Below are 21,081 nucleotides of genomic sequence, written 5' to 3' on the forward strand. Positions count from 1 at the left end.
TATCTGCCTCTGTACTGCATATGTCTAACAACATCTGCAGGTCTTCCTTGTTGTCAGCCATTATCACTATATCGTCCGCGTATATTAGTCCCGGTAATGTCTGTTTAATCCGTTCCCCTTGCTTGAAAAAAGATAGGTTGAAGCCTAGTGCGCTCCCCTCTAGCTTGGTCTCCAACCCTTGCAGGTACAACATGAACAACAAAGGGGACAGAGGACATCCTTGCCTAAGCCCCCGCTGTATCTCTACAGGCCCTGATAAATTTTTCCCATTTTATGAGCACTCTGTTACCTTTATATATATATATCTTTTAAAAGATTAATTACTCCATTTTCCACAACCAATGTGCCCGTATGTCCCACAAATGCTCCTGAGTAACGTTGTCATAGGCTCCCCTAATATCCAGAAATGCTAGCCATAAGGGCCTGTGTTCCTTTTCCGCAATTTCTATACACTGTGTCAATGAAAATAGATTGCCCTCCAACCTCCTTTGTTTAATAATAATTGGTTTTTGGGGAAAGGAAATGGCGCAGTATCTGTCTCATATATCTTTGGACACCTGAACAGCGCCGTAAGGGAAGGGATAAAGGAGGGATGAAAGAAGAAAGGAAGAATAGGTGCCGTAGTGGAGGGCTCCGGAATAATTTCGACCACCTGGGGATCTTTAACGTGCACTGACATCGCACAGCACACGGGCGCCTTAGCGTTTTTCCTCCATAAAAACGCAGCCGCCGCGGTAGGGTTCGAACCCGGGAACTCCGGATCAGTAGTCGAGCGCCCTAACCACTGAGCCACCGCGGCGGGGCCCTCCTTTGTTTCCGGAACCCATTCTGTAGTTCCCCTAACACCCTCTCGTTCTCCACCCAAGCCTGCAGTCTATCCTTTATAATCTGCATCACCACCCTGTAAACCACAGATGTCACTATTAAGGGACGATAGTTACTTACGTCTGCTTTGTCCCCCTTTCCCTTATATATCATGTTCATTCTACTTAATCGCCATTCATCGGGGACTTTCTCATCCACTATCATTTTGTTCACTACCTGTATTAATGTTTGCTTGGATTTTGGTCCAAACTTCTTTATCAACATAATCGGGATACCATCTGGTCCTGTTGATGTTCCAATAGGAACCTCCTTCTCTGCCCTTTCCCACTTTCCTTGCTCAAGTGAAGCTATTGCTGTAACCGGTCTATCCTCCTTCGATAAATTATGTACCACGTGTTTTGCTGTAAATTTTTCCGTCATCCTTGTTCCTATGTGCTTTTAATGCTTCATCCCCTTCTAGTCGAATACCCTCATCTGTAACAATAAAACCTTTGTTCTAGCCTACTCTTATTACTCATTGCATTTAGGTGTTTCCAGAAACGTTCAGCCTAGTGGCGCCATCTGCTTGTCAGGACGGGAACTAGTACTGTCAACAAAACCGGCGCTCCTCTTAGGCCTAACACGGACAGTTGAGCGAGTTGGTACATCATTTTAAAACTTTCGAAAGCGCTGCTACGGGGGACACCAAGAGAAATAAAACGAAGGACAGCGCTCCTATCAACTGAAGTTTATTGGAAAAAACACATAAGGTTAAATAGCTCACACAACGCAGCCAGCAGCGCATGCGCCTACCCTCAGAATGACAAAACGAATCACTGTGTTGTGCGTCAGCACATGTGCGTCAGCACACCATCTGTTGTCATCCACGATTGTGAAATTCGGTATCTTAATTCAGCACAGTGATTCGTTTTGTCATTCTGAGGGTAGGCGCATGCGCTGCTGGCTGCCTTGTGTGAGCTATTTAACCTTATATGTTTTTTCCAATAAACTTCAGTTGATAGTAGCGCTGTCCTTCGCTTTCTTTTTCTTGGTGTCCCCCGTAGCAGCGATTTCGAAACTCTTAGGCCTAGTAGCGGCAGAATCGTCACTCTAAATAAAAAATAAAGCAAACTTATCACTTATACTTTTGCTTATAGGTGAGTTGAGACGAAGCGATGCACCGGTGTCCGATTTATGGCCAGTGAACGCGCTGAGAAAGGCCGCAACAACGACGAATTCATTCCGAGGCGAGGGGCTCTGCGTCGAAGGGCGCCGCCCTGTTTTTCGCCGCGGCGGCGGCATAGAGCTGCTACTACCAGGGCGGCGGCGGCAGCCCGATCGGCCTCGCCGCGCCGCTTTCCGTCTCGCTCGGCGTCAAAAGCGGCCGAATCCGCTTCGCTCGCCGGATATTTAGAAAAGTGTGAACGGGCCCTAACCCAGGCCGCCGCGGTGGCTGAGTAGTTATGGCGCTCGGCTGCTGACCCGAAAGACGCGGGTTCGATCCCGGCCGCGGCGGTCGAATTTCGATGGAGGCGAAATTCTAGAGGCCCGTGTACTGTGCGATGTCAGTGCACGTTAAAGAACCCCAGATGGTTGAAATTCCAGGTGGTCGCCCTTCACTACGGCGTCTCTCATAGCCTGTGTCGCTTTGGGACGTTAAACCCCCTTAAACTATAAACCACACCAATTAACCCGGTTGTGTGCCAGCTGCGGCCACCCTATCTCCGCAAACTTCGTAATATCATCCGCCCACCTAACTTTCTGCCGCTCCCTTCTACGCTTGCCTTCTCTTGGAATCCAGTACATTGCTTTTAAGGACAATCGGTTACCTTGCTTTCGCATTAAATGGTCTGCGTAATCCCATTTCTTCCCCTTTATTTCGGCTTGGACGCCATTACCTCGTGTTTGTCCCTCACCCACTCTGCCCTCTTCCGGTCTCTTGCTCAACGGCTACGAAAACCGGCGTCGACGTTTTATGCGCTAGTCTTTTGATTAATGATGACGTTTACCAGCAGCAAAGGTCCCTAAAATCCCAGATCACGTCACCGTGGTGTCAAAGAAAATTGAAAGGAAATGGCGCAGTATCTGTCTCATATATCGTTGGACACCTGAACCGCGCCGTAAGGGAAGGGTAAAGGAGGGAGTGAAAGAAGATAGGAAGAGAGAAGTGCCGTAGTGGAGGGCTCCGGAATAATTTCGACCACCTGGGGATCTTTAACGTGCACTGACATCGCACAGCACACGGGCGCCTTAGCGTTTCGCCTTCATAAAAACGCAGCCACCGCGGTCGGGTTCGAACCCGGGAACTCCGGATCAGTAGTCGAGCGCCCTAACCACTGAGCCACCGCGGCGGGGTGACTCTTTAACGTGCACCGTAGTTGTTTCCAGGACAACGTGCAATAGGTGTTAAGTCGTATTAAAACGAAGCTCCGTAGCTTGGTTGCGCTTGGTTGTTTGGGAAAAGTATGGTAGCTGCGGGAAGCAGAGTGAAAATCGAAAAATAAATTTGTTGTTTGCGGAAAGGAAACGGCGCAGTATTTCTCTCGCATCTTGTTGGACACCTGAACAGCGCCGTAAGGGAAAGGATAAAGGAGGAATTGAGAGAAGAAAGGAAGAGGTGCCGTAGTGGAGGGCTCCGGAATAATTTCGACCACCTGGGGATCTTAACGTGCACCGACATCGCACAGCACGCGGGCGCCTTTCGAAACGCGGCTGCCGCGGTCGGGTTCGAACCCGCGTACTCCGGATCAGTAGCCGAGCGCCGTAACCACTGAGCCACCGCGGCGGGTCGGAAAAAAAATTTCTCATTTGGTCTAACCGTGCTAAATCTTTCGCCGTATTTTAACGCGAGAGCGTTAAGGAGCTCGTGTAGTAGAAAAGCCGTTGTCGTCGGCGTCGGCGTCTTTGGGCGTGAGCGAAAAATGGCGCATCGTGGTGGACACCTGAACCGCGCCGTAAGGGAAGGTATTTTAACGTGACAGCGTTAGGGATTGATTGATAGATGGATTGATTGATGGGATGATGAATTTATTAATCGATCGATTGATTGACCAATTGATCGATCATTGATTGATTGATTGATCGATGGATCGATCTATTTTTCCTTCCCTTACGGCGCGATCCGGGTGTCCAACGAGAAATGTGAGACAGGCGTCATTTATTTTCCTTAAAAGCAATTGTTCATTTCATCTTCCTTCCCTTACGGCCCGGTTCGGGTGTCCGCCGAGATATTTGAGACAGGCGTCCTTTCCTTAAATTGTACAACGGGCCACGCATTGCGCCGAACGGGCGATGGCATTCCGTGCACTCCTCGGCAACGCTGCGACACGCTGTCGCGTCTCACTGTTAAAGACGAAGCTTAAGCGCCCTCCAATTTTTTTTTTCTCTCTCTACTAAGATAGTCTTAAGAAGGAATTAGCATTGGGCGCTGCTGAAAGAACACAGTGTGCCTGCGAACGCGATATTAACTATACGCACTCACCAGTGCCATTCGGATGCCGTGTGAAGCTCCATCTACAATTGTACTGTTTCCTCTTCTGCGTGCTTATCAAGATATTGTGGGCGGTTGGATGGTTGGTCGGCGCCGAAAGTACCATTAATCGGGCCAAGGCTGCCCACCGATGAACTCTCCGTAAGTTTGGAGAGACTGGGGCGACAAACTTCTCCATCCGGCTCGCAAAAGAATATATTCAGACTGCTGACCGGCGATACGGGCCAGGCCTGATTAGCCGTTGATCGGAGGCATGAGGCGTAGACGGATTCAGTAGCAAACACTTTACTTGGATAAAGGACAAGAACGAAATATTTCAACACCAAGCTTAATAAAATACTGTCAGTTGGTAATGTGCGAGACAATGAACAACACAGCTACGATCTCAACAAACCCGTTAATATCAAGAAAGAAACAAAAAGGTAATAACTATACAACAGTGCTACGTGATTACAGAAATACTATACAAAATAATAAGACCAGAAGCATATAGAGCGGCGAGACAAAGAAAGAGAGTTCGAGAGAGTTGGGAGAAGCGGTGGCTTAGCTGCGGAGTGGCGAGCTCCGGTCGCAGGGAGCGTCGGGCTACGGATGCGAGTTGCAGGGTTGATGGGGTGCCACGGATACGGAAGAATTCGGGCCACGCTTCTTTGGGGCCGCCGTCACTGCGCTCTACGCATCTGACTCCCCCGCGGAAGGCGAGTTTTCCGACCACTTCCCTGGGGCTACCCAATATCTAACTACATTCAAAGCCATCACTACATATTATAAGGACAGTCATCGTCGCTTTCCGGAACCCTGTAAGGGTCTCCGGAGAGCAGACGAACGGCTTCTTATCAAAATTTTTACAAATACAGTGTTGTGCCCGGCAGTATGGAAACACTTCAATTCAGAATTTGATGGTGGCTGCAGGCTGTGCGGAGCGACGTTCACTGACATTTTCCACATGGTCTGGGCCTGCCCTTCCAATCCCCACCCTTCCCAATCCTTCATCTCCCACCCTTCTAGGGAGGCCTGGGAGGCGGCGCTGCTCAGCTGCCATGACCTACAGTCCCAACGGATCTTGGTCGCCAGGGCGTGAGCGGCGCTAGACGCCATTGGGGCTCCGGAATAGGAGTTCCACCCGGGTTTGTGAGGACCTGGGCCATAGGGCCTGGGCCCAAACACCTCCTTGTAAATAATAAATGTTTACCCCCCCCCCCCCCCCCCCCCCCTGGGGCTGAACTCGAGCACGTCCGCGCGCACCGATTTCTCCAAGCCAACTGCTCTGCTCGCGGTTTACCCCCCGCTGCGTCCTTGGGACAATAAAAAAAACAAAGCTCAAGGCATATTGTGCGCCTACAATTTGCAGGCATCAATGGGAAAAGAATAAATTATGGGTCGATTTCGCAAATTAGGCCATATGCGGATATGTGCGTCGGCGTGAAATCAATTGTCGGTTGGAACTACGACCGACTAGGTCGTACCAGGGTACTACATAACACACCAGGTTCTTCCTTTTAGCTCCCGTGCAAGCATAATTCGAATCACGTTCTCCTTCTAGCCGCTGCTGCTCATTCCGCTTAGCTCTGTGCGCTTAGGGGCGCTGCCGCCTGATTAGCGCCCCATGTTCTCGCCTGTTTACCATCGGCTACACATTGGCAAGTAAGCCAGCCGGTGAGCAGGTAGGCAGCGGCGCAGTGACCCAAGACCGGTGCTATGAAAGGTGTTGCCATCAGGGGAACTTGGTTTGGGTTGCGACCCAGGTTGCTGTTCCCGAAGAGCCTCTCCCAATTAAATGGGCTGCCGCCTAACCCGGTGGGCATGTGAGCAGCCTTCCACAATATTGGCCTCAGACAAACAGACAAGATCCAAATGCGGGATTGGCCACTATAAGCGCTAGTGCACTAAAACACACAGGAATAGTGAAGGAGAGAGAAAGCACCGATACTAATGATAAGCATATGCTAAGGGTGCCGTGGCATTCAACCAGAAGCGCCCCGTTTCCTGAAGCGTCCGCCACTGCCGACCGCGTGACGCTGTACAAGAGCAGGCGACAAGGCGACAATACGGGGAGGGGGCGGAAAGGCCTTGCATGGCAACGTGCAGTGCGATTCACACTTCATGCCTAACGCCACTTGTAATTTTTTTTATTACCTGCAGTACGCATAACCCATTAAGAATACACAACAAAATACTCAAACTTCTGTAAAAGCGAAATCTTTGAACCAATTATTTTTATTGTTTTGAACCGATTTTTTATGGCATATGTCTCAACATCAAGCCGGAACGTCAGATGAACTGCGCTTTCTAAGCGGTTTCCTAGCGAAAAAAAGCCTCATGTCGTTATTCTATAGGCCCGTAATGCAAAACCTCTATTACTGTCTCTTTCCGTCTTAATTCCTACTCTGCCGAAATAAATGGCGATACCACGAGGAGACGGCTTCAAACGCGCTCCCTCACGAACCCCGCGCCACTTTCACACATGTACCCCTCGAAATACGAACCTCAATGTTTCCGCTGTGGCGTACGCGCCACTTAGGGCCACACCTTATGGGATTCTAAGGAAGAACCGCCTCCGGCGGAGCTAGTACAAATCCCTTCTCTCGAGCGGTGGGAGGTTGCGTTGGCCAGCTCAGACCCGAACACGCAAGTCCGGGCCGTCGAGTGGGCCAACCAGGTGGACTAACGGCCACCTAACACGGCCCTCCGATCACCGAACTCTTCTTGGCGAAATAAAATGTTTTTCCAATCCAATAAGAGGAAGCAATGAACGACCCAAGTACATGATTGCTAGCGCTTTCTAATACATGTGTTGTATTTAACTCATGAGTTCGCAGTGTCCAACACTGCTGTAGGTGTGACAGAAGCCTTCCGTGCGCCGTGTTGCGGCAGAAGCCCTCCGAAAAATTCAGGCAGCGGGGCGTTTTTGTCTGCATATTTTATTAGCGTTTCATATTGTTTTGGCTGCTGTACTGCTTTCGTTATTGGCTATTGAAATAGCGCCATCTACGCAAAGAACTGAGAGGGGAGGCAGGTGCGCATTGCCATCATTGCAGCCCTGGTGATAGGAGACAAGGTTCTCTGAGCGATAGATTGGTTCTTGGCTTTCCCGTCTGCAGCCGCAGATACGGAAGGGGACGTAGCACCGGACACTGCACCGGACACCGCACTGGACTGACGCATCTCACCGATTCGCGCATCGTTGCCCTGAGTCAATAGCTGTGGTCACTTCAATTCTCCGCACTGTGAACGGATGTCTTCAGTCTCCATGGGAGCCAAGTGCGGTCGTGCTGGCTGGTCTGACCAGGGGAGGCGAGGCCGTGGAAATACCGGGGCTTTGCGCTATTATTCGCCGCTGATGCTTGGCTGAAACGCCACCAGCTTCACCTTTGCGCCCGGAATTCGGAGGTTCTGTGGACACGGTGTCCGAAACATTTCGCTTGCCTTGCTCAGCCACTGGAGAAATAAGTTCGCTGGCCAGGACTTGGGAAGCTTCCTTTCGCGCCTCTGCTCCCGGTGCGAGCGATGGTAAATTCTCGCTCCCCTTTTGTGCGTCCTGTGTCTCTTCAGATGCTGGTGCTTCTGGCTCAGGGTGGTTAGGACGACCCGCCATTGCCGTCAGCTCGTCCGGCGAACGGAGGCTGTGTACCGTGACAGCGGTGGGGCCGCGCTGCGATCGCTGGTCATCGTCGTGCGGCTTGAGTGTTTGTCCCGATGCAGCAGCAGGCTCCTCGCGGGCGTTGGTGCCGTCAGGTGCAAGATCGCCGGTAGTCGGCAGCGGACCGGAGGGACCGCTCATCCCGGTAGTAGGGTTAGCAGTCACGGCGGGCGAAACTGCCTTGGACGATCGGGAATGGCGACGAGTGGCTTTCTTGTCGCCGAAGGCCGGTTTCTCGCTTTTCGGCTTCTTCGGCATGTCCTCTGACAAAACTAGAAGAGTAAGGCGAATAGTAAATGCCATAGAAAGTTATCCCAGAGCTTACGAGCAGCCTGAATCGGCAGAGCGCAGTGCATGAAAGTCATCTTTTTCTTCTTCTATGATGTGAACGCGAGACGATGCGCCAAGCAGCAATGCCCATGATTCATTTTGCGGGGAAAAAGGAATTAACCGTAAAGAAATTGCGGAGCGTACTTAACATTACTTGCGTGCTTTGTGAAACCATTGTTTTTATTTTTATTTGCCATTATTTATTCTTTATTTTTCTCTTCCTAACGACACGCCTACTCATCAATATACAGTCGTAAGGCAACGCATATACTATGTTCACCACTGTTCTCGAAGAGGTAACGTGCTTTTGCTGCCTTAGGTTGCGTGCTCGTCTCGCAATCTGAAACTCCTGGGTTAGCTTCCTCGCACTTTCGGGAGAAGTTTTAATTTTCTTCAATACTACGGTCCCGTCATCTGAGATTTTTGGGTCCACTGCTGCTGATCAACGGCGACGCCGGGTTTCGTAGCCCATGAGCCATATAAGGGTTCCGAATTAGCCTAAAATGAAAGGCGACACGGAATGTGCTTTCAAACGTGACACCTTTGGGCCCAGTTTAATCTGATTTCCAGGAACGAAAATTGTACCTCCAACCGCTCATGTCCTCAAGGCGAAGGAGGAAATAAATTTTACAGGTTGGCATGAGATTTCGCTTTTAAACAGTGCTTGGCTGGACACATTTCTTATTGTGTAAATAGTTTGTATATATTACTTCTCCCCCATCCTCTCTTCCTGTCCCCTCACCTCTTTAATTTAATTTCTCCATTCTGCCTGCTATCCTATATTTCCGCTGCCCCAGCTCAGGTGCTTCAGTATCGATGGCAGATGCCGGGGCTAGAAAAAATCTTTTCCTTCCTTTTTACTATTAATTTAATAAATAAACCACTACCACCACCACAGTGCTTGGGGTTGTCTTCTTTTCTTCTGTCTTGGTAGCAGTCCTGAGCAAAGGTACCTTGCGGCTTTGGCCGCACTGCGAGCCCCATTCACCAGCTTTAGTTGACCCTACGAGTCCGAGCTGTGCAGCACTTTCTCCCATTGGGATGACATTGGATGTTTTCGGCGGGATTGCCGTATTTATCTGGCGCTGTCATGTAGTATGATATAGCGCGGGGTTCTTTGTACAGAAAAGACATCAGATAGGGTACTGTCTCGTGTAGCACCTGTTTGGCGTATTTAGATTTGGGAAAGCGTTTGTTTTGTTGGCGCCAGACTACGGTGACCTCTATGTTGAGATTCTTATGCGCTGGGGTAATGGTTTTCCAACTAGGCGGTAGTGTTATTATGTCTTTGTACTGTTATATTGGTTGGCCTAATGTGGTGTGAGTCTCTGGACCCCTCTTCATTTTCCGGAGTAGTTCACTCGGTCCCTCTTTTTAACTGCTGTCGATCGCCCTGGTCGATATTCAGGCCTCCCAAGTAGGTCTCAGCCAGCCGGGGGGAGGAGAAGTCTGCTGCTGGCTTCTTAGGTTGGCTTCTTTGGGTTTCGTCGCTGCGTTTGTCGCTCGCATTTTCAGTAGTTTTTGCGCAGTTATGGTCGGTAGTATGGACCGAACGCTGGGCTGTCGGCTTTTCGCAGCTTGGTGTTCTGCCTTTCTATTCCAGCTACTCAGATTTTATGTTAAATGGCTTCATACATTATCCGAATAACCTTGAGCGCTTGTACCATGTGAAGGTCAACGGTGCCTGTACTCTGCTCGCTCGCCCAAAGGCTTGAACTATGCAGTCTACCATGTATGTAGCTCTTCTGTCCTGTTTTATGGCCAGGCCTAAGGATCTAAACTTTTGCACTCTCCAATCGCTTCGTTGCCGACGTAGACTTGGTCGTTTACCCTAGGTGACCTTCCTTGTCTACTTGGTGAACGTAGGAGTTGGCAGTTTTCAGCCGAGCAGCCATGGTTGCCTTATTTAGCGTAGGCTCGTACCGTATGCGCCACTCATTGTTCGGATAGCATTCTCGTCATTCTGAGTAGTGCTGGGAAAAGGACCGAACATTTTGGGTTCATGCGCAGATCGCCTATGCCGGTGGCAGCAGTGCAGTCTTTCTTTCTTTATTGGTATTTCTTTACTGGAAAATTTTTGGGCGCTCTAAGTGGTTGCCAGGTTCTCGGGTAGCGGGTGATGGCTAACGTTGTCAGAATTTCCATTCAGGACTAGGGCTAGGAAAGCTTGACAAAATCAGGAAGAGGCTGCGCATGTATGCTTGCCCTAAGGCCACTGCTAGTAGAACATAGTCATAGCGATATGCGTCTGGTGCGTACACCATTGTGCAGTGTTTGGAGAAGTGTAGAGGGGCGATGTCGAAGATTTGGCATCGTACGACTCGTACTGGAGTGCGTGGCGCAGGAACACTGTGTGCTTCAGCCTCCTTCTGTGGTATTGTATTCTGTAGTTATGTTTGTATAAACTAGGTGGCGCTAGGCATGCGCCCTATCTGGTCAGCTGACTCGCACATCTGTATATATATTCATCATTGAACTGGAATAAAGGAGCAGTTGGTCGAAGTATGTACGTGGCGGGTGCTTGACGTGGTGGTGCTCCGGCTGATCCGGGCAGTCGGACCGGGCAGTTCCCCAACGGTACGGGATACAACAGTTGGCGACGAGTGGTGAAGTAACCGAACGCGAAGCAATGAGCCTGCATCAACCGCCCGAGTTCCTGCCGACGCCCGGGAAGCCCGCCATTCCTTGGACGCAGTGGCACCGCCTTTTCAAGAACTATCTCCTGGCGTCCGGGAGCGACGCTCACCCACCTGCGCGCCGTAAAGCTTTGCTGCTACACTGTTTGGGTGTGGAAGGCCAACGCTTGTACTACGCGTTGCCGGAGGAGAAATCGTCGACGCCGCCTACAGAAGGAAAGGAAGGAAGCGGTACGAGCGACGAGTACGATGCAGCGGTGGCTACGTTGGACGCTTACTTCACTTCTAAAACGAACGTCGTCGTGGAGCGGCATCGGTTCGGACAACGCACCCAACTGCCCGGGGAGACTGCAACAGCGTTCGTCACGGCGTTGCGTGAGCTGGCATTAAGTTGCGACTTCGGTAAGCAGGCTGACGATTTTATTCGTGACCAACTTGTAGCGAAAACGTGCAACCCTGTTCTTCGGGAACGCTTACTGCTTGAAGGCACTTCGCTCACTCTTGAACGCGCACTGGCTATTGCAAACAGTATCGAAGAAGCCACGAAATACTCACTTGAGCTGCAGTCATCGGCTGCGAGCGTTCAAAAGGTCGAAAAACATCGGATGCCATGCCGCTCAGAAACGCAGTTACCGCGTTCGCAGCAGCCGAAGTCCTGTTTCCGTTGCGGGTCTTCAGGGCATCTTGCAGATTCCAAGACATGCAAGGCGCGGGGTAAAACTTGCAGCAAATGTGGCAAACGAGGACATTTTCAGCGTGTCTGTAGAAGCGGCATGCCTGACGAAAGGGCCCTTGCTGTCCGAGAAGTCGACACCTGCAGTGCATCCGGCGATCTCAACGTGTTGCTTCTCGACCGGCAGTGCAAAGGAGGGATACACACAGAAGTCTTCGTACAAGATGTTCCTATACGGTTCCTCGTAGACACGGGTTCTGCTGTCTCCATTCTGTCGAACGCCACGTATTCAAGGTTGAAACGCTTCCCTTTGCAGCCAACATCAGCGTCACTCTACGATTTCTCTCGCCGCAGAATAACCATCGAGGGGTGTTTCACGGCGCCAGTCATCTTCCAGGATCGGCAGGCCGACATTCTCTTCTACGTCGTCAAGGACGGTACTGACATTCTCGGCATCGACGCTGTCGAAACGCTGCGTCTGCAAATCAACGGTACGTCATTGCAATGCACCCATATTACGCAAGCGCCAGAAGGCCTTGACCGTGAACTGTTTTGCCAGTTTCCGCACTTGTTTGATGGCAAGTTAGGGCTTGCAACAAATTTTGTCCATAAGGTCAAGATAAGAGAAGGAATCACGCCTGTTGTTGCTAAGTTGCGGCGTTTGCCATTTTCAATGCGAGACCGAGTACGCGAAGAGCTGCAGCGCCTTGAGCAAGAAGATGTCATAGAAAAGATTGACACGTCTGAATGGGTGTCTCCAATCGTAGTAGTAGCAAAGAAAAACGGCAAGATAAGAATTTGTGTCGATCTGCGCGAACCAAACAAAGCGATTGTCGTTGACAAATTTCCACTGCCGCACACGGAAGAAATATTGCACAAACTTCATGGCGCAAATTACTTTTCAAAGATTGATTTAGCAGCTGCATATCACCAAGTTCTGCTAAGCCCTGAAAGCAGGGAACTGACTACCTTCATAACCGATAGTGGACTGTACAGATTCAAGCGCGTCTGTTTCGGTCTTGCATCAGCACCGTCTGCGTTTCAGAAAATGATGGCCACTATTTTGCAGAACTGCAAAAACACTTTGTGCTACATAGATGATGTCATTGTGTACGGAAGCACACGTGAAGAGCACTTCAAGAATTTGAAACAAGTTTTGCACTTGATTGCAAAGGCTGGATTGAAGTTGAATGACAAATGCATTTTTAATGTGCAAGAAGTCGACTTCCTTGGTCACAGGATCAGTCACAAGGGAATACGCCCTTTACAAAGTAACATTGGCGCCATCAAGGCTGTGCCAGCCCCAACAAATGTCGGTACTCTGCGCTCATTCTTGGGCATGGTAGGCTACTACGCCAAATTTATACCTGACTATGCGGTGGTTGTCGAGCCTCTTCGAGAGTTGCTACGTAAGAATGCCACATTCACATGGAACCCTGCAAGACAAGCTTGTTTCGAGCAACTGAAATGTTCCCTGGCCACAAGATGTTTACAGCTATTTGATCCTGCGGGTGCCATTATTGTCACTACGGATGCCTCATCCATTGGCTTGGGAGCAGTGTTGCAACAGACAAGGAATGATGAACTGGTGACGATTGCTTTTGCTTCTCGCAGGCTTACTTCACAGGAACAGAAGTATTCTGTAGGGGAATTGGAAGCCCTTGCTTGCTTGTGGGCATGCGAATATTGGAGAGTGTACCTTTGGGGTCGTTCATTCATATTACGCACCGATCACCAGGCTCTGGTCACACTCCTTAGTACAAAGGGAGTAGGTCGCCGACCGTTCCGGATTGCGAGGTGGCACGCCAGGCTGTTGGCATACAACTTCACGATTGAATTTCACAAGGGTGACAAGAATACTGTTGCTGATGCTCTTTCAAGGATGCCCCTTCCAGGTCGTGTGGAGGAAGAGGAAGAAGAGACTGTTTGTGTTGTCTCAACATGCATTACTCATGAAGAGTTTGTCATTGAAACGATGCAGGACCCGTTGCTGCAGCAGGTTATAAAGTGGGTGACATCGGCATGGCCCGCAGTGAAGATGTTGCCTGCCGAAGCAGTTCCGTTCTACCGGGTGCAAACTGAGCTCTCAGTCGTTGGAGACCTCCTGCTTCGTGGTGACAAATTTGTAGTACCTTCGTCCCTCGTAGCACGGCTTCTTGACGCAGCCCACGAGTCTCATCCGGGAATAACGAGGACAAAGCAGCGACTACGTGAGCAATACTGGTGGCCTGCTATGTGCAAGCAAGTAGAACAATTCATTGCATCCTGCGCGGTATGCCAATCTGTTGACAAGTCTGCAAAACCCGTGACACCACCTCTGCAGCCAGTTGCATTCCCATCTGCACCATGGCAGAAGCTAGGCATCGATATTGTGGGCCCTTTTTCCGAAGTGCCGGCAGATTGCCGTTTTGCCATTACAGCCATCGATTACTACAGCAAGTGGCCTGAGGTTTGTTTCTCAGCAAGGGTGACAACTGCAACAGTCATCTCCTTTCTGCGAAGCATCTTCAGCAGGGAAGGATATCCAGACGAGATTGTGAGTGATCATGGTGCTCAGTTTACAGCCTTGGAGTTTGACAGTTTCCTCAAAGAACGTGGCATCGCTCATACGTATTCGGCAGTCTATCATCCGCAAGCTAACGGGCAGGTAGAGAGGTTTAATCGAGTACTCAAAGAGTACGTTCAAGTCTGCGCACAAGAACATCGGCCTTTGAAGGAAGCTATCACCGAATACCTGGGAGTCTACCGTTTCACACCGCATGCGACCACAGGAGTGAAGCCTTCCGTCCTTCTTCACGGCCGTCATCCCAGAACAAAACTTGATCTTGTAGGAGCGCCAGGTAAAGAGTTTTTTCAAGATCCGCAGGCAGCGATGAAGTCCATCCACAGCAGAGTAGCACAAAGGCAACAAGCAAGTAAGACTTACACTGACCGTCGACGAGCTGCAAAGTACTCTCCATTAACAACAGGTCAACCGGTGAGAGTCAAGTTGCCTGGTCACGTGCCTAAGGGCGCTCTGAGCTACTCGAGTCCATTCACCATTGTGGACCAATGTGGTCAAGATACCTACAAGCTCAATGATGGCCGCACATGGAATCGGAGTCGGCTGGTACCTTGCCCCCAACCAGTTCCACCACCTACAGTTCCGAAAAGTTGTTCGCCTGAATCAGCAAAACCACTTGGCGAACCACAGCAGGAGAACCACGACCCACCCCAGCAGCCATCTGTTCAGACGCCAGTTGAAAGGGACGTTCCAGGACTGAGGCATTCGACGAGACAAAGAAGACCACCAGTGTGGTTTAAAGACTATGAAAGACATTGAGTGTTTATTGTGTTTTTCCAGTGTTAGTTGCTAACTCTTTTGAGGGGGAATAATGTGGTATTGTATTCTGTAGTTATGTTTGTATAAACTAGGTGGCGCTAGGCATGCGCCTTATCTGGTCAGCTGACTCGCACATCTGTATATATATTCATCATTGAACTGGAATAAAGGAGGAGTTGGTCGAAGTATGTACGTGGCGGGTGCTTGACGTGGTGGTGCTCCGGCTGATCCGGGCAGTCGGACCGGGCAGTTCCCCAACGGTACGGGATACAACACCTTCCTCCATGGGAAGTTGAATCGCTGTGTGGCCCAGCCTTTGCGTCGAAATAGGATCATTGTAGGCTACCAGACAAAACCGTTTGAATCCGAAGAGCCAACCTTAGCACTTTATTGGGAATATTCTGCTCTACCGGTAGGTCAGGACCGAGTACAAGAAGGCGAAAAGTAAGCTAAAGAAAGAGAGTTAGCCTGGGCGATCGCGTGTTCACCGAAGCAATTTTTACCGTTCAGATGACAACGACACGAGAAGTTGTGTCACTCGTGACATCTGCCGGCCAGTAAAATTATCTTGCCATAGCATGTAATATAAAAGAATTTGCGTTCTTACGTCAGCACGGCTATAATCATCATGCCCAATGTGCCACCATGTTCGGCTTGGAGTAATACTGTAGTACCGAGGAGCGTAATTCCATTCTTTCAACTTCTACAGCTTTAGGGCGCACTTGATCTGCCCCTGGCGGCACAACAGTAATTGACTATGATGCTACAAACAAGCAATTCCTCTGTGACAATGCACATGCGCCGCAGCGTAGTGTAAGTGATGCAGTGGTGCAGTGGAATGTCCGACGCCTGCGTGGTAATCCGAGTGACTTCGAACAGCGCATCCAGAAGTACCACTTGCCTGCTATGATGATATGCAAGCCCAGCATGCCTTCAATCTACTGCTGTGCTCCCGAGAAGAAGACGAAACAAGCAATGTGTTGCCCCGTATCTGCATGCTAGAGACTAAATTTGCCAGCTTCCTTGAAACGTTTCGACAGCAGGCCACTCTCGGAGGACATACTGCAAGGCGCTTGGCCGGAGTGCTGGAAAGCTATCTATGCAATGTGGGCACTTACACGTTTTTTGAGGGCACTCGTGATTGTGGAGCCTATAAATGTGCCAGTGCATATTTTCATCTCTTCTCCCCATCCGCACCTCGGCGAACCACCCGCGTAATCCTTGGAAGTTTGCTCCGTGCCCTCAGCAGCAATTAACTTTTCTAGGAGTAATGCCCTCGCGTACAATAATGCCGGCCGCCCAGTGTCAGTTCATTAGTTCTCAGATATATTAACGCAAAACGATTAGAACGCTTTTGAGACACACTAGCGAGACCAGTTTTTTTTTTTTTTTTACTGGAAGGCTTTGTATTTCATAGTTTCCCAACTCTTTGCCTGCGGGCGATGGTTTATTATGTCGGTCAGCCATGGCAATAAAGCCGCAGAAGTGTGAGGCCTTAGAAATCTCACTGGATTCGTGAAAATTACAGGCCTGCAACAAACGTAATGCCGGCTAGGAAGCGGAAACTGACCGCGTATTTTTTCCACAATGCAAGGCATAGTTTATTTGCGGCTGATTTCCTCCATATTTAGAGAACACACTGCCAACACTTCGGCACAGGAACATGAGAAGTCTCGATAAAGGAGCATCGAGAACCAGACAATAGACGCTGCTCAAGTAGAGCGAGAAGTTGGGCATGTTGGTACTGGTCCATCTTGATGGACAGCGCAGAACAAAAAATGGCCGCCGAAAAAAATGCACGAGCACGCGTTGAGAAACCCATGGTAGCCTGCAAGAAAAATGTTTACAAGATTCCCGTGTCATGCGGTGCGGTGTACATCGGCCAAACCGGCAGTTGCATCAATACGCGCCTCATTGAGCACCGTAGAGATATAAAGAATGGCACAGGCACTCGCCTCGCATGTCATGTGCGTAAGCACCGGGCAACTGATAAAACTTGTGAAGTCCTCTTGGACCAAATATCAGTAATCTTTATACCAATCGGGATAAAGTGACTCGGGAGATTGCAGAAGCATACCGCATTGCCAAGACAGATCAATGTATCGTGAGCCATCCCTTGCGCTGACGGTGAAAAATTTTTCTAGATCGTCACAGCTAATATTTGATCTGATTTTGCTCCTTAGTTTCTTTGTCCTGTTTTTTCTACCCCGTATTTATTCCGAGCGCTTTGAATAAACGCATTTGTTGTTAGTAAGCGCTCGTCGTGTAATCCTTCAAGTGTCTCCTCTTTTTCTGCACTGTCAATCAAGATGAGCTGCTCAAGTGTTCAGCAGTGCCATTTGAAGGGTGCGTGGAGTTAGAGGTGGTGTAGGAACAAGCTAGTACAGAGTTTTTCATCGGGTTTCTCAAATGCATTGAATATTGGCACGGTGTATCAAGAAAACTGCGTTTCACAGCAGGCGTATTACTAAACGTCGTCCAGGTACGCGTACAATGCAGACACTGCCTCTAGAGGCTCCCACTACACGCATCACAAAAGCATATAAACCTACACAGGCGCATACACGGCACCTGAGCATATAAAACATCAGCAGATAACGCACAGTGGCCTTCGCGGAAGAATATTCTCATTTTAACAAGAGGAACAGCGCATACTTAACCAGAGTCAACTCAGAATCTAGTCTTAGTTTGTGCGAGAAAAAATTTACACGTAAGAAACACTGCCTAGTCATACATCAACTGATTTGAGTTTATCAACAAAATAAAACTATCAAAGCGATGGGACACTGAAATGAAACATCAGAGACACACCATTTAAAAATAATGCAATGAACGGCGCAAAAGTTCTTCCCATTTCAAATATTATTGCCGCGCGAACACAGGTTTTCTGCTCTATTCTGCCGCTAATAGTGGCAAACAACTTTGTTCTTCCGAAATCTGTGAATGCGCCTACCAGAACAGAACACACTGTTTGCTTATGAAGAAGTTCACAAATACCTATACGCGCCAAAAGCTGCAGCAAAACAAAATAAGTACGTGATCACACAAAGATAGCGCATTTGCCGCGTGTCTTGAGCGAAATACGACCAGAAAAAAACAAACGCACACTATGCCGAAAACCGACGGCCCTATCCCGCACAAGTACATATTCATATGTCAAGAAAAATTAAAACGCAGCACGAAGAGCACGGCGCACCTGAAACACGCGCCATCAGGCAAAAAAGTAGCATTTCTTTGCTGGGTTCATTTTCGAACCACTTGGACAATTGAACGTTTTCTGGAAAACTGGTGAGTTACGGACAATCTTGTTGCAGTTAGCGCCAAGGACTTCTTGGGTGTTCGGTGATCTGCATGTCATGTAGCATATGGTCATGAAGAACACTTTTTCTTCCGACAAGCCTTGAATGGACAGAGAATCTTTGTCGCTCTGAATGGCATGCACCATAGCAGTGTAGGCGATTTCCAGCGCCGGTATTTCAGGAAATACGGTCTCGATGCCTTCGTCCTTTAGGCAGCTGTCCTTGGCGTCGAAAATTTGAATCGTGGCTTCCGAGAGTATAGAGGCCACCTTCTCCCCGTCCTTGTTCCAGCGGATTCCCAATTTATCCAGCGCACAGACAATTTCCAAAGCCATCTGGAACCCAAGGCCGCCGTAAAACATTGCCTTCGTTCCACGCCTGTAGTACAGAGGCCTGTCGACTATTCCAATTGGCACTTCTATATTGTTGAGAACATAGTCGTACTCGAAGTCAGGCGGTCCAATATTCTTTGGCAGGCTATGCGCCGCCTCAAAGTCGTGTGTCCTGTTATGTCTTGCCATTGCAAACTGGGCATTGATCCAAAAGTCGCCAAACGTTTCCTCTTTACTTGGGTATTCACTGTACAGCGCATCCAGCGCTTCATTGCTAAGCCAGCGCGGAGTAGGCCAGAGCAGCGTCTGTATGGATGCGACTTTGTTTGCAGCAAGCTCTCTACTCTCTCCATCCATCCACGAAGAACTGTTCACCATGGCTAGCGTTGCCGAGATCAGACTGTTGTAGCCTTTATTTACAATCAGTTGGTCCTCTTCTGTCAGGTGGGAGACGAAGTCCAATGCAAAGACGAGCATTTTGAAAGTAAGTTCCACGCGGAAGGCGCAAAAGATGGGCTTGTAAACGTTGGCTTTCCAGGGATCACCAAATCGCACCAGGTGGAGCTGTCGATCGACGGCCGGCGCGCAGAACTGGACGAAAGACCAAGCCAGTTGATCGAGAAGCTGCTGGTTGGTGTAGTTGGCGAAAAGGGCTCCTAACGTTGCCAGAAATCCGGTGTCACTCGTGATGACGTCTTCGTCCTCAAGCACGGTTGGTCTCAATTTCAGCTGCAGATTGAACTGCTCCAACCATGTTGAGGAAGAAAGGGGAGCGGTGAAGTTCCCGATCTCGGCGAGAGGAACCACGGCCGGATTTCTTTTCTGGGAGGCGTACGAGTTCCAGAGACGTCTTACGATGTCACCCTCCGTGTTAGCAATCGCTTCAATCGAGCTTTTGTCCAAAGGCTGCGTGAAATTGGTTCTAAAAGCAGAGTAGAACCCATGCCAGTACTCCATGTAGACGCCTCCACTTCTGACGCTCTTGTACTGGTTCCAGAGTAGAGGCACGTGATTTCCAGGTTTGATATGCAAGCGCCATTTCCTCTTGCTCCTCGTTACTGGCACTTCAACCGACACCCAGAGCGGACACTGCCATCTATACGACAGCGCAAGCGACACGCCCAGGGCGCTCCTATTGTCTGCGCGCTGCTCCGGCCAGCTGAGACCGACTGCCTGCATGAGAGGTAGAAAGTTTTCGATGTTCCCTTTGTCATCAACGTCGGTGCTCATGCAGACATCATACATAGCGCGCGCTTTTTCTCCCGCCGGAAGCTTCCTCGTCCCTTCTTCGAGCATCTTCTTAAAACGGTTGAAGCGGGAGAACAGCATGTGGTCTATGGGCGACTTGGCGAACTCGATGTAGTCAGCCGATCGAGACCAGGATGAGCAAACGTACGCTGAGAAATCCTCGCAGGGGTCGATGCTGTTGTCGAGTCGGGCAGTGAGCATATTCACGTGAAATTGGCATTCCTCTGAGGTACAGTAATCATCCTTTATCACGAAAGGCTGATGTGATGCCGCGAGAAGCGCAAAAGCGATAATCCCGGCGACAACCACGGCAGCAGCGACGGCCATCGCAGCTTTCTTTTTGAGTGTCTCGTTTTTACTCAGTCCGGATAGTTGCGCAGGAGTCCTTCCCTGGAGGTGGAAAGATCGCGAGAGCATTATTTAAACAACGAGGCCGAGATTAATTTAGCTCCCGATTAAAAGCTTACCAAATTATAGCTTTCTAGACCTGTACCAAAGTTCGGCGCGTCGAGCACTTTGACGCACTGTGCTATTTGTGTGATCCTACTGCCGAATACAGTGCTTATATTAATGATTGAACAGACTTTTATCGAGGAATAGGGAGGCCTGTGGCCATGGTTGGGGGATGGGTAAGCAGAGGAGCCATTAGGCGATATAATTGTTCAGTTAAATGTCATATTGCTACAAGTCGGAAAGAGGCTACGAGTTGCCCAATAAGTTACCCCACATCCTCACACTCCTCGTATAAAGCCCCCTTCTCTACCATATGCAACAAGGGCCTCCATATTGCTGCGGAGGCTGAAAGCTGGCAGCTGACTAAAGGTACTGGCGCTGTGGCTCTCACATGTTCGGTTGCCAGGGCGCCCCTAAAAGGACAACGTAATTGACCCTTTTGATACCTTATCACATCAGCAGTAAATATCCTGAACAAACCGTAACTAGCGTTGAAATCACCTCTCGCTAAGCGCATAAAATGAGGGCCAACAAGGCAGGTACTGTATAGGGTTGTTGTTTGCGATTAGTGCAACAACAGCCGCAGTACGACCACACAATGTCTGGTGGAGCACATACATAGGTGGTGCGGTAGACCCATCTCTGCCTGTTAATCTAACGAACGCAGTATAAACGCAGCTCTACGCCTGGTTGAAGCATAAAATAATAGCATAAAAGCATAAAATAAGTAGGAATTTGGGCTTAATTTGGGTTCCAGTTTAGAGAGCTAACAAACCTCAAGGGCTTTCACACTGGCGTGGAAGCGAAAAAGAAAAGCTCGGCTGCACTGCAAACAAGGGCGGCTGCAAGTCAAA

General features: G+C 49.5%; 1 protein-coding gene across 1 annotated transcript; it reads right to left on the reverse strand.

Moving 5' to 3' along the window:
* Nucleotides 1-18,106: 18,106 nt before the first annotated feature.
* Nucleotides 18,107-19,771, reverse strand: LOC144097708 (endothelin-converting enzyme 1-like). The gene has a single exon (XM_077630352.1). It carries the CDS (start codon nt 19,769-19,771, stop codon nt 18,107-18,109), a length of 1,665 nt encoding a protein of 554 aa, XP_077486478.1.
* Nucleotides 19,772-21,081: the final 1,310 nt, after the last annotated feature.

This window comes from Amblyomma americanum, chromosome 7, assembly GCF_052857255.1.
Source record: "Amblyomma americanum isolate KBUSLIRL-KWMA chromosome 7, ASM5285725v1, whole genome shotgun sequence".
Taxonomy (NCBI): Eukaryota; Metazoa; Arthropoda; class Arachnida; order Ixodida; family Ixodidae; genus Amblyomma; species Amblyomma americanum.

Coding starts and splice junctions, on each gene's coding strand:
- LOC144097708 (XM_077630352.1), bottom strand. CDS start 19,771: ATGTATGATGTCTGCATGAGCACCGACGTTGATGACAAAGGGAACATC.